Below are 13,095 nucleotides of genomic sequence, written 5' to 3' on the forward strand. Positions count from 1 at the left end.
CAGGTATGACAAGTCATTGCACAGAAGTGAAGGGTAGAGAAGGGATCAAGAAAGTTCCCTTTACCTTCCTGTGCTGCCTTGAGATGGGTCTCAGTAGAAGCAAGGGCCCCTAAAACCAGAATTGGTTAGAGGAAGGGAAGCATACTGCTCTTAATTAAAGCACATTTTAGTAACAAGTATGCTCCACCTGGATATTGGATAAAGCCATGAGAGATGGAGCCTCTGGACACAAATCCTTCTAGTGCTGGTGTTTTCAGGCTTTCCTTACACAGACATAGGCCTACCAGGCACTACTGAGCCCAAAACAGCTTGGCGAGAGTGCAGTGGTTAAGTCACCCTTATATTCCAAATCCAAGTCAAGTTAGTAGTACAATATTGGATCAGGTCAGACCACTGTTTTTTGGTGAGTACAATGTCCTAGTAAAACAGCAAAGCCTTAATCCTTCTGCCTGAGGAGAAAGAAATCAGGAGGAAGAGTAAACTGCTCAGGATAGGGACTCTGTTTTTTGTATATGTGCAGTGCTTTGAACCTGTAGGCCTCTTGAAACTATTGTAATACAAACATAAACTAATAAGGGGAACCTAGGAAAGAGACTGAGAGAATTGGAAGGGCACAGTCTCTCAGTCCCTTTCCTAGGCTCCCCTTGTTTTGGAGCCTCCAACCTTAGGTCAGACATTATAACCTGGCTGCTAACTACGTCTGAAGAGCCGAGGGTATAAGTCTTGTGTCTAGTGCATCCATGTCTATGTTACAAGAAAATAAAAACACAAAACCAACAACAACAACAAAAATGGCACTCTCCTTGGCTGTCTGAGAAGAAAGCTCAAGGACATAATGGACAAATAGACTGAACTTTACTCTCCAGGGCTGTAAACCATTTGACTGCCAAGAAAAGGAAGCTGAAACAGGATTCTCTGAATGTATAAGACCTATTTTTGGTCTCATGCCTGTTCACATAACTAAGCATAGTTCCTCTAGGCCAGGGGTGTCAAACTCATCTGGCCCCAGGTCTGGATGAGTGGTGAGAGGCTGGTATGGGTACACAGGCCAGATTGGGCTCATGGGCCCCCCGTCCTCCTCAACGCCTCCTCCCCAACCATGACATGACAGATCCACAATATGCAGTGGTCATTCTGGCTACTTTGGGATCTGTGCTGCATACAATGACCAGTCCACCTGGTCTGGGACCCACATTGCATGTAGCACCTGCAGGCACCTAGACTGGTGAGGGGGACAGGGCCAACATGCTGTGCAGATCCCAGAGTGGTGGTATGCAGTATGTCCTGGTCCTTGCCTGCATGGCCAGGCTAGTTTGTATGGGTCAACTCAGACCCAGGGGCAGCACTAGGGGCAAGACAATGGCCATATGTTTGATACCTCTGCTCTAGGCTGACTCCTTGAACTCTCTCAGAATAGCTCCTACTGTATTTTCCCTCCCTGCCTGTGGATTCCTGGTTTTGACCTACACTTTTTGTTTCCTAATCTATTAATCCATTTTCTGAGGAGCTTATTTTTGTTGTGGGTTCTGTGCCATCTCAGGAAAGAGTTTAGTAGATGCAGCATTAAATTAATTGTGTTAAAAGAAGATGATAACCCAACTGTGTTTTGTATATGCTACAGGTGGCTAACATTAAGAAGGAAACACACATCGTTTGGTACAAAGATGACAGGGAAATAATGGTGGATGAGGAACATGACTTTAAAGATGGTGTATGTACTCTTCTGATATCAGAGGTGAGTGAAGGTGCATTTTCAATGTAGAGATCCATATTATTCAGTTGAATTCATAGATTTGATTGAATCTGATATTTCAACAGAACTACTAAAAACAAGTACTTGGATATAGGTTATAAAAAAAGCTCACTTTACATCTAGGTTTCAGCTAAAGCAAATTTCTATTTATAATCCTATGAATGCAGATTTTTATGAAATGGTATAAAAAAAAATAATGAGCTTCCAAGTTCCATGTAAGAGTCAGATAATATTACTTTGCTGTATGTTACATGCATTTGGAAAGGGATTATTATCCCTATCATGAACGTTCATTCCTATCAATCAGTGACAGGAAAACTACCTTGAAGTTATTCACTGAACTAGAATTCAGGAAAGATAGGTTGAGTTCCCTGCTCTCCTCCAGGCTTCATGTATTATTTTAGGCAAGCCCCTTAGTCTCCTTTCTGTGTCTGAGTTCCCCAGAAGGAAGAGAGAAAAGTTAAAACAAGCACATAGCTGGAAGAATTTTGCATTCTTGTTCTTTTCAGTCAAACAATTGATACAATGGTCCAGTTCTTTAAAATAATCATTTTGAATGCTAATATTTACTCTTGTTACTTTATAGTTCTCCAAGAAAGATGCTGGGATTTATGAAGTCATACTGAAGGATGACAGAGGAAAGGACAGAAGCGAGCTTAAGCTGCTGGATGCAGGTCAGAACTGCATTCTGAATGGTTTACTGATGACCAGCTGGGTCATCAGTACCTTAAGGGACAGTGCTTTGAGATTTTGATAACATAGGTGAACTATTGCATCTTTTTCAGGTGTTCCTTAACAAACAGGCTGACAAAACAAAACTTATTACAGAGGCATAAGATCCCCTTGATAGGAAGGCATAGCTTTTCAGTACAAACAGCATTCAAATTTACTTTTGTTAATTCAATTATGTGTAATTTTCTTCAGGATAACACCACTAAGGTAACAGTGGTAGCAGCTGATATGGCTATCTGTGTTAGAAATAATTCCAGAAATATGGAAGAAAAGTATACAACTAGATCATGTTATGGACATCAGAGGTTTCCACAAAGAACTTCCAGTTACTGAACTCCTTACACTTTAATGACCTTGCTGCTAGTTACTCTACCAAGTGGGGCAAAATTCATGTTCAGTACATAGGTCATAGAGGGGACAAAGTTACTATTGAACACTGTCACATAGAGAAAAAAGCATATTACTGCATTGTACAGCAGCAGGCTTCAACACAGAAGGGGTTAAATAACGCCCCGAAGCCATGGAAAAGACAAGAAGGGTAGCTGTACTACATTTGTAACTGGTACATTTTAAAAGGTTAACTCAAGATTTCAATAGGAACTCTTTTGACAAAATACTCCAGAGCCAGTTTTATCCCATTTCTGAGTGTCTGAGCTAGGAACATTGAGTCCCAATCTCTGGATTTTGTTTCTACAGCTTTTGCAGATCTGATGAATGAAGTATGTAGAATAATTGGTAAGGATTTAATTCTTCCTTCAGATGAATGATTAACTGTGCCATGCCATGAATGGTTGTAGGGTTGTATTAAACACGTACTCTTTTTTTCAGCTTTATCTGCAACAGAACTGAAAATCCAGAGCACAGAAGAGGGTATCAGATTATACTCCTTCGTTAGTCATTATGTAGAAGATTTGAGGGTGAGCTGGTCACACAAGTAAGTACATCTCAAGTAAGAGCTTGCCAGCTGTCTGTAAATTCTTTGTTTTTAGACATTCAGCAGAAACTCATGTGTTAAAAGGACTGGGCTCAGTTATCCTTTTATTTATGCCCATGTAATCAACTGTAGTGCTACTGAATTTGATAGCATTACACCAGTGTGAAACTGAGAAAAGAGAAGAATTAGATCCATTAATTGTAGCAGCCTGAAGGAGGAATTTGAAGATAATGTTAACTGGCCTTCCATTTGTGAAGTTGGTGCATATCACATCTAACTGGAGGTTAGGTAGTCTATCACTTGGCAGTATCGCAGGGACACTAAAGGTACAGAACAAACGGGTGTGTTATAAATCTTTCAATATGTAAATTCATCTTTAAAAGACAAGCAAACTCCAAAAATGTGAAAAACTCTCCCTACACAACAGTTTATAACGTTATTACCTAAACAAGGTATTGAAAATCTCAGTCTTTATCAATGCCTTTAAGGATTTGAATGACAAATTCCCATTAAAATTAATGGGAGCTGAGTATCCAAATCTTTTAGACAGCTCCAAGATTTCAGCCAGAATAGAGGAGCATGGGAAAAACTAGAGTAAGTAATTATGATTATTTAAAATCTATTATGAATATTATTGCTGTTCCTCTTCTGGTCATTACAAAAGAAATTTGTCATGAAAAAGGATCTCAATCACTGATTTTTCAATAAAACTGTATGGAAGTGACAGGCATAGAATGCTAATTAGATATTCTGCCATTATAGCTATACTAACAGGCACTGGTGCTGATCAGAAAGGCAAGTCAACACTGTCAGAAATATTGAAGGTAGCGTAAGAGTGATGTTGTAACAACCAATGGTTTTCCTCAGGGGTGGCATCATCATAATGGGAAGCTAATATCACATGGCCTCACTTTGTTGCACTTTTTCATTTATAGGTATCTGTTTTGTTTTTAGAAACTAATTGGATACTAGAACAGATCGAATTAATCCAGTAAATGCTAGTAAATTTCTCCTTGACCCTGTAGTATATCCCAAGGCATTTATTTAAGGAGAAAAAAGAAATGAGCATCTGTTTTGACACACAGTTTTCCCACTTGTCTCAGGCAATTAACTTTATAACAGGAAAGCTTGTAAATGGATGTTTTTTGTAGAAGGAATACACTGATAAATGAAAAGTTTTAAAGGACCAAATTCTGACATAGTGCCAAACTGTCTTTAAGCCGGGCATATATTAATAATACAATAATAGATTTGTTGCAGGCCTGTGTCCTGACCAGTTCCAATCCTATATTTTTCCTCAGCAAGGAATAAACTGTGTTGAGAAGGAAATATGTAAGTGAGGTGTACAGTGGGGTTAAATGGTGAAATACAGAGCTCCTCACCATAACCCATAGGTCTTGACTTACAGATACATCTTCAGGTCTAGTTATGGAAGATACATGGTTTGATCTTTGTGAATGTTAGAAGTAAAACAGACAAATGCCTTCCTCAGACCCCTGGTAGCCCTCATCTTTCCTGGCATGGTGTAATCCCTGGTAAGAATATGACCTCAGAAGCTTCAAATTTTGATTTATTCTGGTCATATAGAACCCTAGGCACACCTACACCTGCCCCGTATGGTGCAGTTGTTACTTTACTATCATTTAGTACTTGCTTTAGGAAGTACTAAATGGTGGTGCATTAACAGCTTCTCTGTCCCAGTGGTGCATGGTTATTCTTAGCAGCTGTATCACCGTAGCACTATAGCGAGGCAGCGACGAGCTATGGCGATGTAGCATCATGCGCCACCTGGGAATCATTTCCTAAAATTCTGTATTGTAGATAGGTACAATGAAGCCAAAAAGGCATCACATTTTTTTGTAGAATAAAAATGAACAGTTAATTTTGCTTTGTATTTTTCAGTGATGCCAAGATTAAATATACAGACAGAGTTAAGACTGGTGTCACTGGGGAGCAGATCTGGTTACAGATCAATGAGCCAACTCCACATGACAAGGGCAAATATACAATGGAGATTTTTGATGGTAAAAAGACACACACAAAGATGGTGGATCTTTCTGGACAAGGTAAAGAGTCACTCTATAAAAGTAATCTCTGAATCAGTGCAGGATTTGCGAGAGAAGTTACATTAAGATATGTGGGTTGTTATGTGCTGCAAGATATTTTACTCTTCTGATTTAATTCTTGTTATGCTTATGCTACTCCTAAGCAGCCTGGTACTGTTTATTAAGGACGATCCTGGCTTACTTGTGCTCAAGTAGTGAATTACAGTTTAGGCTTTAGCTTGTCTCAGTGTCAGATGACAGCTTTTCTTTTAGTCTAAATCCAGTTTCTGGTTCACATTACAAAAAAACACAGTATTATTCACACTGATTGGCATTCTAAGAAAAAGGGTGAGTAACTGAATGGGCATGTACTGAACAACACCCAGTCAAATATAAGCTACATTGAGGAGGAAGAGAGCAGAATTTTGCTCTGCTGTTCCCCTATGATAGCTCTTCTATGAAAAAAAACAGAGGATCTCATTGTTCAGAATTCTCCATGTTGGTACTTTCACCAGCAATAAGAATAGGGGAGAGCAGGTGCAGAGTGTAGATTAATTCTTGGGATGGAGTTCCACTGAGAAACCTCTTATATCTCAAGAGGAACAATGATACAGTGGCTGTTCCCAAGCTCCAATCTTTCCTTCCAGAGCCGTCTCAACCCTTGAGGCTTCATTGTGCCTGTAGACTCTGAGCGACAGGATGATCTGAGAGTAGTCATTGTTGCCCCTCTCTACTGTTTTTCAGTTTCTGTGAAAATGTTTCTTTTCTTCTCCTTAAGTGAAAAAAAATGGGGCTGGCTGCCTCAGGTCAACACCAAATATTTTGTTGTTTGACCGGTTGCATACACTGGGTGTGAAAAGTACTTGTAAAAACAGATTTTGTTAATATCTTGTAACCTATAATTAATTTGAAACATTGTAGCTTTGTTCCTGATGTGGCTTTAGTTGGATACTCACAGCCTGTCTCATCATCTCTCTGCATTTAAGCCTGATCTTTTATTTATATATATATATTATATACATCCAGTCCAACTGCCTCAGCCAGCATTGGTCTGCACTGCTTGGCTAAACTGCCACGGGCTTTATGACACCATCAGGTGTCTTGGAACCATGTTGGCCCAGCATTGGGTACAGCTGTCTCAAATCACTAGACATGGCCTGGGGGTTCAGGCGCGCCCTCTCTTTGCGTGGAGCCAAGCTGCCTCTGGCTACAGTTCAGTGACTGCGGCTCTGCACATGGTGCTGACAGACCCCATGGCCCCTGGGCATGCTCTGCATCTTTCTCTGCATTCCCCAGCCAGGAATGCAGTCATTGTTTGTGCTGCCCCCAGCCATTTTCCCAGCGTGGCACCCACCCACTGCCTGCAGGCCCTAGCGCTGCTGTACATATGAGGGGGCTGTCCAGGGTGCTGCCCAGCCCAGGCTGCAAACGCATTCGCCCACCAATCTGCATTAAGGTGCTTTAAGATATGCATATATATATCAGCCCTTCATTTAATTAAATCCCTGGTTGTTTTGTCTTACATGATACCAAAGTAAAGTTACCTGGTTGTTTTGTCTTACGTGATACCAAATTGGTTAATTTTAATCTTCAAATTATTGGCTACAACTTAAGTTATAAGTTATTGTTGTATGATGACTGTTTATGAACATACCCTTAACATTATTTTTCTTTTTAAAGCATTTGATGAAGCCTATGCTGAATTCCAGAGGTTAAAGTAAGTATTACTCATAATAAGTGTCATTTAAATACAATAATGGTGCTCAAGAAGAGGGAAAATATAGTAGCGTTCATTTTGTACTGATGTTAAAAAAGACATTGGACCAGATCTTGGTTCTAATAAGGTCAATGGAAATTTATAACTCTATTGATAAGGAACAAGCAGGATTAGCAAGTGATGTACTGTGTAGAAAATTTCTTTAACTGATTAAAAGCACTTACAAAGCTTAGCCATGCTTAGTCAACCTAAATTAACATAAAATAAAATTGGAATTTTTTTTCCCCCTCAACTACAGGCTAGCTGCCATTGCAGAGAAAAGTAAGTGGACTGTCTTTTACAGTGATTTTCAAAAATTGTTTATGATTGTTTTCCTTAGCACTGTGAATTGAAACTGTGTGTGACAGACAGATAGACAGAATTAGTTTATCTTAATACCATAGAAAAATGGATATTTTCCATGACTGGCATGATAATATTTAACTAGTCCCAATATTATTATAAATAAGTTGACTTTTGCAGCTTTGGCTTCTGTTTTTATTGAGAGATTAGCTTCAGGTTGAAATGTCTTTGCCTTCTCTAAGCAAAAGTAACTTTGATATGAAGGAAGGACATTGTTCAATTGCTGTTGAATTATCCCATGTGGTAAATGTTTTCACATCACATACAGTAATATGAAATATTATGTATAATGGGCCAAAGTCACTGCCTTTCTCAAAGTAACATTTTGAATTTCTTGACATATATATATTAAAAAACCCTAATCTCAATTAGGAAAAACATATTTAGTAATTAATTCCACTGTTCATAAACAGTAATTAATTCCATGAATAAAGCCATTATACATTGACTACAAGGACTAAGCTCTCTAGGCATCCTGTCCTATATAAAGATGTATGGAGTAAAACAGATTAATTAAACATTTTAGAGGGGCATAAGTTGTAGCCAGGGGCGGGCCATTATTTTGGGCAGAGGGCCACTTACTGAGTTTTGGCAAGCCATTGAGGGCCACATGACAGGCAGCCCAGGGCAGATAAATATTAATTTTCTAAAATTTTTAGGGGCCCCATGGGCCGGATAGAATGGCCTGGGGGAGGCCGCATTTTGCCCACCTCTGGTCTAAGGACATAGGCCAACATGGTTCTTTGGGTAAATCTGATATCTTTTGTTAGACCAACTAAATAGTTGTAAACATTTTTCTTAACAAACTTTCAGGTTTAAAGCTTTCTTAGCAAGCTTTTGGGGTTTGAAATATTTTAGCAAATTCTCCCCACTTCCTGCATCTTTCTGTTCCACAAAGAAATGATGCAGGCAGGGGTAGAATCTGAAAAGACAATGAAGTATAATGAATATATTATGATCTGGGCCCCTAACCCCACCTTTCCACTTCCTGCAGGTTCATAGGAAATTAGCAGTCCCCACCACTGCCACCACCATCAATGTGGTGACCAGTAATCATACTGAGCATTGAGTGGTCTTCTCAAGCTATACTCTAATTCTGACTTTAGTTGGATGTGGGGAGTAGGGAGGGAGCATATCACATAATACAGTTTGGCCCAAGCCCTACACCTGCCAACTGTTTTTCAAAAGATTATTTTTGGCAGAGTCCATATTTTACAAAGTGGTGAACAACAACTAAGCTAAAGGGAAAAGCATCATGTCTTGCTACAAGATCAAGAGCTGTAACTAACAGAACTTTACTCCACTTCCTAGAATAGCTGTAGCAAACAACTGTGTGCACTGGGCATGGTTTTAGCTGTATGGGATTGCAGTAGGGTTTTGAAACTAAAATAAATCAGGCCAGATTCTGATCTCATTTACACCTGCATAAATCCAAAGAAACGCCAATGAAGTCAATGTAATTATTCCAGACAGCGTAACTGAAATCAGAATCTGTCTTTGTATTTAGATCAGAGCCTTAGTATCCACTTCAGAGTCTCTTCTACAGGCTTTAACTCATCTCTTTTAAAAACACAGAATTGCTGTTTACTCTGGAAATTTAAAAAAATTGAGCCAAACACTTTTACATTGTTTGTATACCCAGTATTCATACTGAACTCATCAGAGGTAACTGCAAGCAAAGGCCTATGCTTCAATTTTACTGAGTAGGTGGCAGATATTAACATGTGGCTTTTGCAGAAGATTTGCCATTTTACAACTGGTGTGCTAGGAATACTGAATATCTTTCATCATTTGCATATGCCAGGGACAACTTGTACAAAAACAGGATAAAAGAAAAGTGCTGGAGGAGAAACAAAATCTGGGACAGAGTTGATTGTGTAGACATTAAAGGAAACTGTATTTGTGTATTTTCAGATCGTGCCCGCGTCCTTGGAGGTTTGCCCGATGTTGTCACCATCCAGGAGGGCAAGGTACAGTAAATTAACTGAAACTTTACATAGCAGCTAACCAACTTTGGTCCCATTTAGAGGAAGATTCCATGTTAAAGTTTCATCTAAAATATCTGTTGTATTATTTATTAAATTTCAGTCTTTTGTACTTATGGGGTTACTTTGGATTTATATTAATATAACACAGTCTGGGTCAAAGACTGTTCACTGGAGGAATAGGGTCCGTGTAGGGAATGCTGCTGTAGTAGTTCTTGGGAATGACTCTCACTACCCAAGAAACCTGTTCATGTCTAATAATCATTTACCAACACTGCATTCCTGGTTTTTATCAGCTCTCCACTGGATTCCATCAAGTCCTAATGAAATCAGTTTTACCAAAAAGTACAAAGCCTGATTAGGTGCATGGTCTGGTTCACAGTTGTCTTTCCTGCTGAAGATCTACAAATGTGTTCAGTAATGATCAAAAGATGGAGCAGCACCTTTTCTCCTTTCTCTATCACAGGCTGTCTTAAGCACTTCAAAATGTAGGTGACAATCACATGCGAACTGAAGGTATGCACTCTAAAAGAAGAAACTCTATTATGGGAATGATTTTTTTCTTGACAAGGACAGTAAGAGTGCTTTCCAGATCCTCAGTGTTGATCTAACAATGAGAAAAAGCAGGGCAAAAATATTTTAATGTGAATTGAAGGGAAATATTGGAAATCTAATGTCCTAAACTGCTTTGTCTCATGAATAATAGCACATCTTAGCATTCTCAAGAGAGACAGGTACCACACAACTCCTTTTTCATAGATTACTATCAGTTAAGGAAATATGTAGGGGGTAAGAAGTCCTCAAAGACTTTTAAAAATTGCAACAGAATAGGAACTGTCCAGAAGGAGAATAAATCATTTTGCAGATTTTCAGCTAAAATAATTGCTTTTGCTCAGAGATAAGATTCTGATATGGAGCAAAAGTTCAGCTGGTTACATCAACTGAGAGTTCTTTGCCAGAAGAGGGTTGAAATTAAGTGAGAATAAATGAGTATTTCTAAAGCAAAATGCAGTGATTATGTGTGTGGGGAGAGAAAGAGCGAGATTGAGAGTGAGTGAGTGAAAGTGCAATCATTTCATATTATAAAAAAGCAAGCTGCAAAGGCTTCTGCAGACATGCATTGCCCCGACCATAAAGACACCTGTGTTTTTGTGAAAGATTGGGGCACTAAAGTCCCAGCAAAGATATCCATGACCCTATAATAATGAATTTATTGAAAGTCATTTTTATCCCCTTTTTTGCCCAAGAGCAGTGTAGTGCTCCTAAGGGGTATATGTTTTTTAAAAATTTATGGTTAATGTAGTACAAACTTTTCATTGTACGCTGCCAGGGCATGTCCAAAAATAAGAAAAGTCTCTGACAACGTTTTATTCAAAATTCTATTCCTAAACTATAGGACAAAACCTATTACCAATAAATAAATAAAAATAAAGACTCAAACAGAGAATGCTTTGCTTGGGCTACATTCTTCAAGATCATGGGTCTCTTTGGAGATCTCTCATCTCAGACCCAAATACTTGTTCCTTACTCTGCACAGACACCTTAATGCTGTGTATGTTGACTGAGTGGGCCAGAGTTGAGCCTGCAGGGCCCTGTGCTACCGCCAAATGCTGCCAAGAAGTGGCAGGTATTGTTCTCTGAGGTGCAGACACTAGAGCAGTGCTTCCAGCACCAGCGGTACCTGTCAGTGTGCCAACTGACTTGGGACTAAGTCCCAAGTCGCTGCTTCTTCTTGGTGGTACCCAGCAGCAGCAGGCTTGGGCCCAGCCCACTCTTGACTGATGCTGGGAAGGCAGGAACACAGGGAGGGGGTTGAGCTGGGGCCAGGCTGATTGCGTCCAGGCCAACTGCTTCAGCCAGCATTGGGCTGCACTGCTTGGCTACACTGCTGCAGGCTTTATGGCACCATCAGGTGTCTTGGAACAATGCTGGCCCAGCATTGGGTACAGCTGCCTCAAGTCACTAGACATGGCCTGGAGGTTCAGGCACGCCCTCTCTTTGCTTGGAGCCAAGCTGCCTCTGGCTACAGTTCAGTGACTGCAGCCCTGCACGTGGTGCTGACAGACCCCATGGCCCCTGGGCATGCTCTGCATCTTTCTCTGCACTCCCCAGCCAGGAATGCAGTCATTGTTTGTGCTGCCCCCAGCCATTTTCCCAGCGTGGCACCCACCCACTGCCTGCAGGCCCTAGCGCTGCTGTACATATGAGGGGGCTGTCCAGGGTGCTGCCCAGCCCAGGCTGCAAACGTGTTCGCCCACCAATCTGCATTAAGGTGCCTTAAGGTATGAACATGTAGACACATGCTTAAACCACTTTAATGTGCCTTAGGCTAAGGCGCATTAAGTTTAGGTATGCGTACATTCACAAGTAGACAGGCCCAGATTGTTCCTTGGAGGGGAACACTGAAGAAAGAAGCTAATGTCCCCAACAGGAATAGGCCAGGGCATTTGCACATGAAACTGGAACACAGATATAAGGATTTGGCCTAGTCTTATCATCGGTGATTTCTGAAATCCTGTAGTGGTACATACTGCTTTATGAACACATTGGTAAATAAGGGTCCTTCCCCAAGGAGTAAAAATATCCAAAACAGGCAGATGCACCATTACACACAAGGGATCAGACCTTCTTGGCAGTAGGCCCACAATTATGGAAATCCCCTCCAGATGATATCAGAATGGCCAGAGATCTTACCATCTTCATACTGAATTATAAGGACTCAGCCTCAAGAAGAGCAGCAGTCAGGCAACAGCAGCTGGGCAGGCAAGTTAACCCTTCTCTGCCTGATTCCCCTTGGACAGGCAGCCAGGCAGCTTCAAGTATGTGGGGATGGAGTTGGAGTGGGGGCAGGAGAGGAAGCCCGGGGGGGACGGGGGAGGACAGGGGGAAAGGGCAGAATGGGAGTGTGGGGGATTCTTACCTTTCAGTCCTCCAGGCCCCTACTGAAGTGTGACTGCTTCAAACTTGAACTAGCACTAACATGGAACACAGTGCAGCTCGCAGTATCAGGTGTAACAAGGCCCTAAGACTTATTTTTTTCAAGCAAAGAGACAAAATGCGAATAATAAACAGTTAATGCATGACAATGTGAACACAATACCAAAGAGAGGATTGGTGATGTAAGGCTGAACAAAATGAAATATTTGAAGGAAAGATTTGAAGAAGAAAAGTGTTATTGTTTCTGGCATGTTGCACTGAATTAGGGAAACTGAAAAATGCATTCAATTCCAGGGATCACATGCAGTACTTTTTCATTCAAATTTAGAGTAGTACTAAGGGTTTCCCATCACAGAATCTCAGCAACATACAGACATGTATGCCGTACTTTCTTCTCATGATCCTGGTTTATGTCTTGATACTAGTCTGTAGCAGTTTAGCGATTTGTGTGTGTGTCTACATGTGCATATTAATGTGATACAGTAAACTCCAGTGCTTATTGCATCGGAGTTTATTGCTCCCAGGCATGTGTTTGTGTGTGTGCCTAGGATCGCAGCATATTGAACCAAGTAGAAGCAACCCTGGTTGGC

General features: G+C 40.6%; 1 protein-coding gene across 1 annotated transcript in view; it reads left to right on the forward strand.

Moving 5' to 3' along the window:
• MYOM1 (myomesin 1) overlaps positions 1–13,095 on the forward strand; it is a 154,798-nt gene that overhangs the window by 126,746 nt on the left and 14,957 nt on the right. The window contains exons 30-37 of the mRNA XM_019525827.1: positions 1,622–1,735; positions 2,340–2,427; positions 3,182–3,220; positions 3,314–3,419; positions 5,322–5,485; positions 7,145–7,181; positions 7,480–7,502; positions 9,498–9,553. Of these exons, the coding sequence (XP_019381372.1) occupies positions 1,622–1,735; positions 2,340–2,427; positions 3,182–3,220; positions 3,314–3,419; positions 5,322–5,485; positions 7,145–7,181; positions 7,480–7,502; positions 9,498–9,553 (627 nt within the window). The remainder of the gene's footprint in view (positions 1–1,621; positions 1,736–2,339; positions 2,428–3,181; positions 3,221–3,313; positions 3,420–5,321; positions 5,486–7,144; positions 7,182–7,479; positions 7,503–9,497; positions 9,554–13,095) is intronic.

Source organism: Gavialis gangeticus, unplaced genomic scaffold (assembly GCF_001723915.1).
Source record: "Gavialis gangeticus isolate Ggan-Ray unplaced genomic scaffold, GavGan_comp1, whole genome shotgun sequence".
Lineage (NCBI taxonomy): Eukaryota > Metazoa > Chordata > Crocodylia > Gavialidae > Gavialis > Gavialis gangeticus.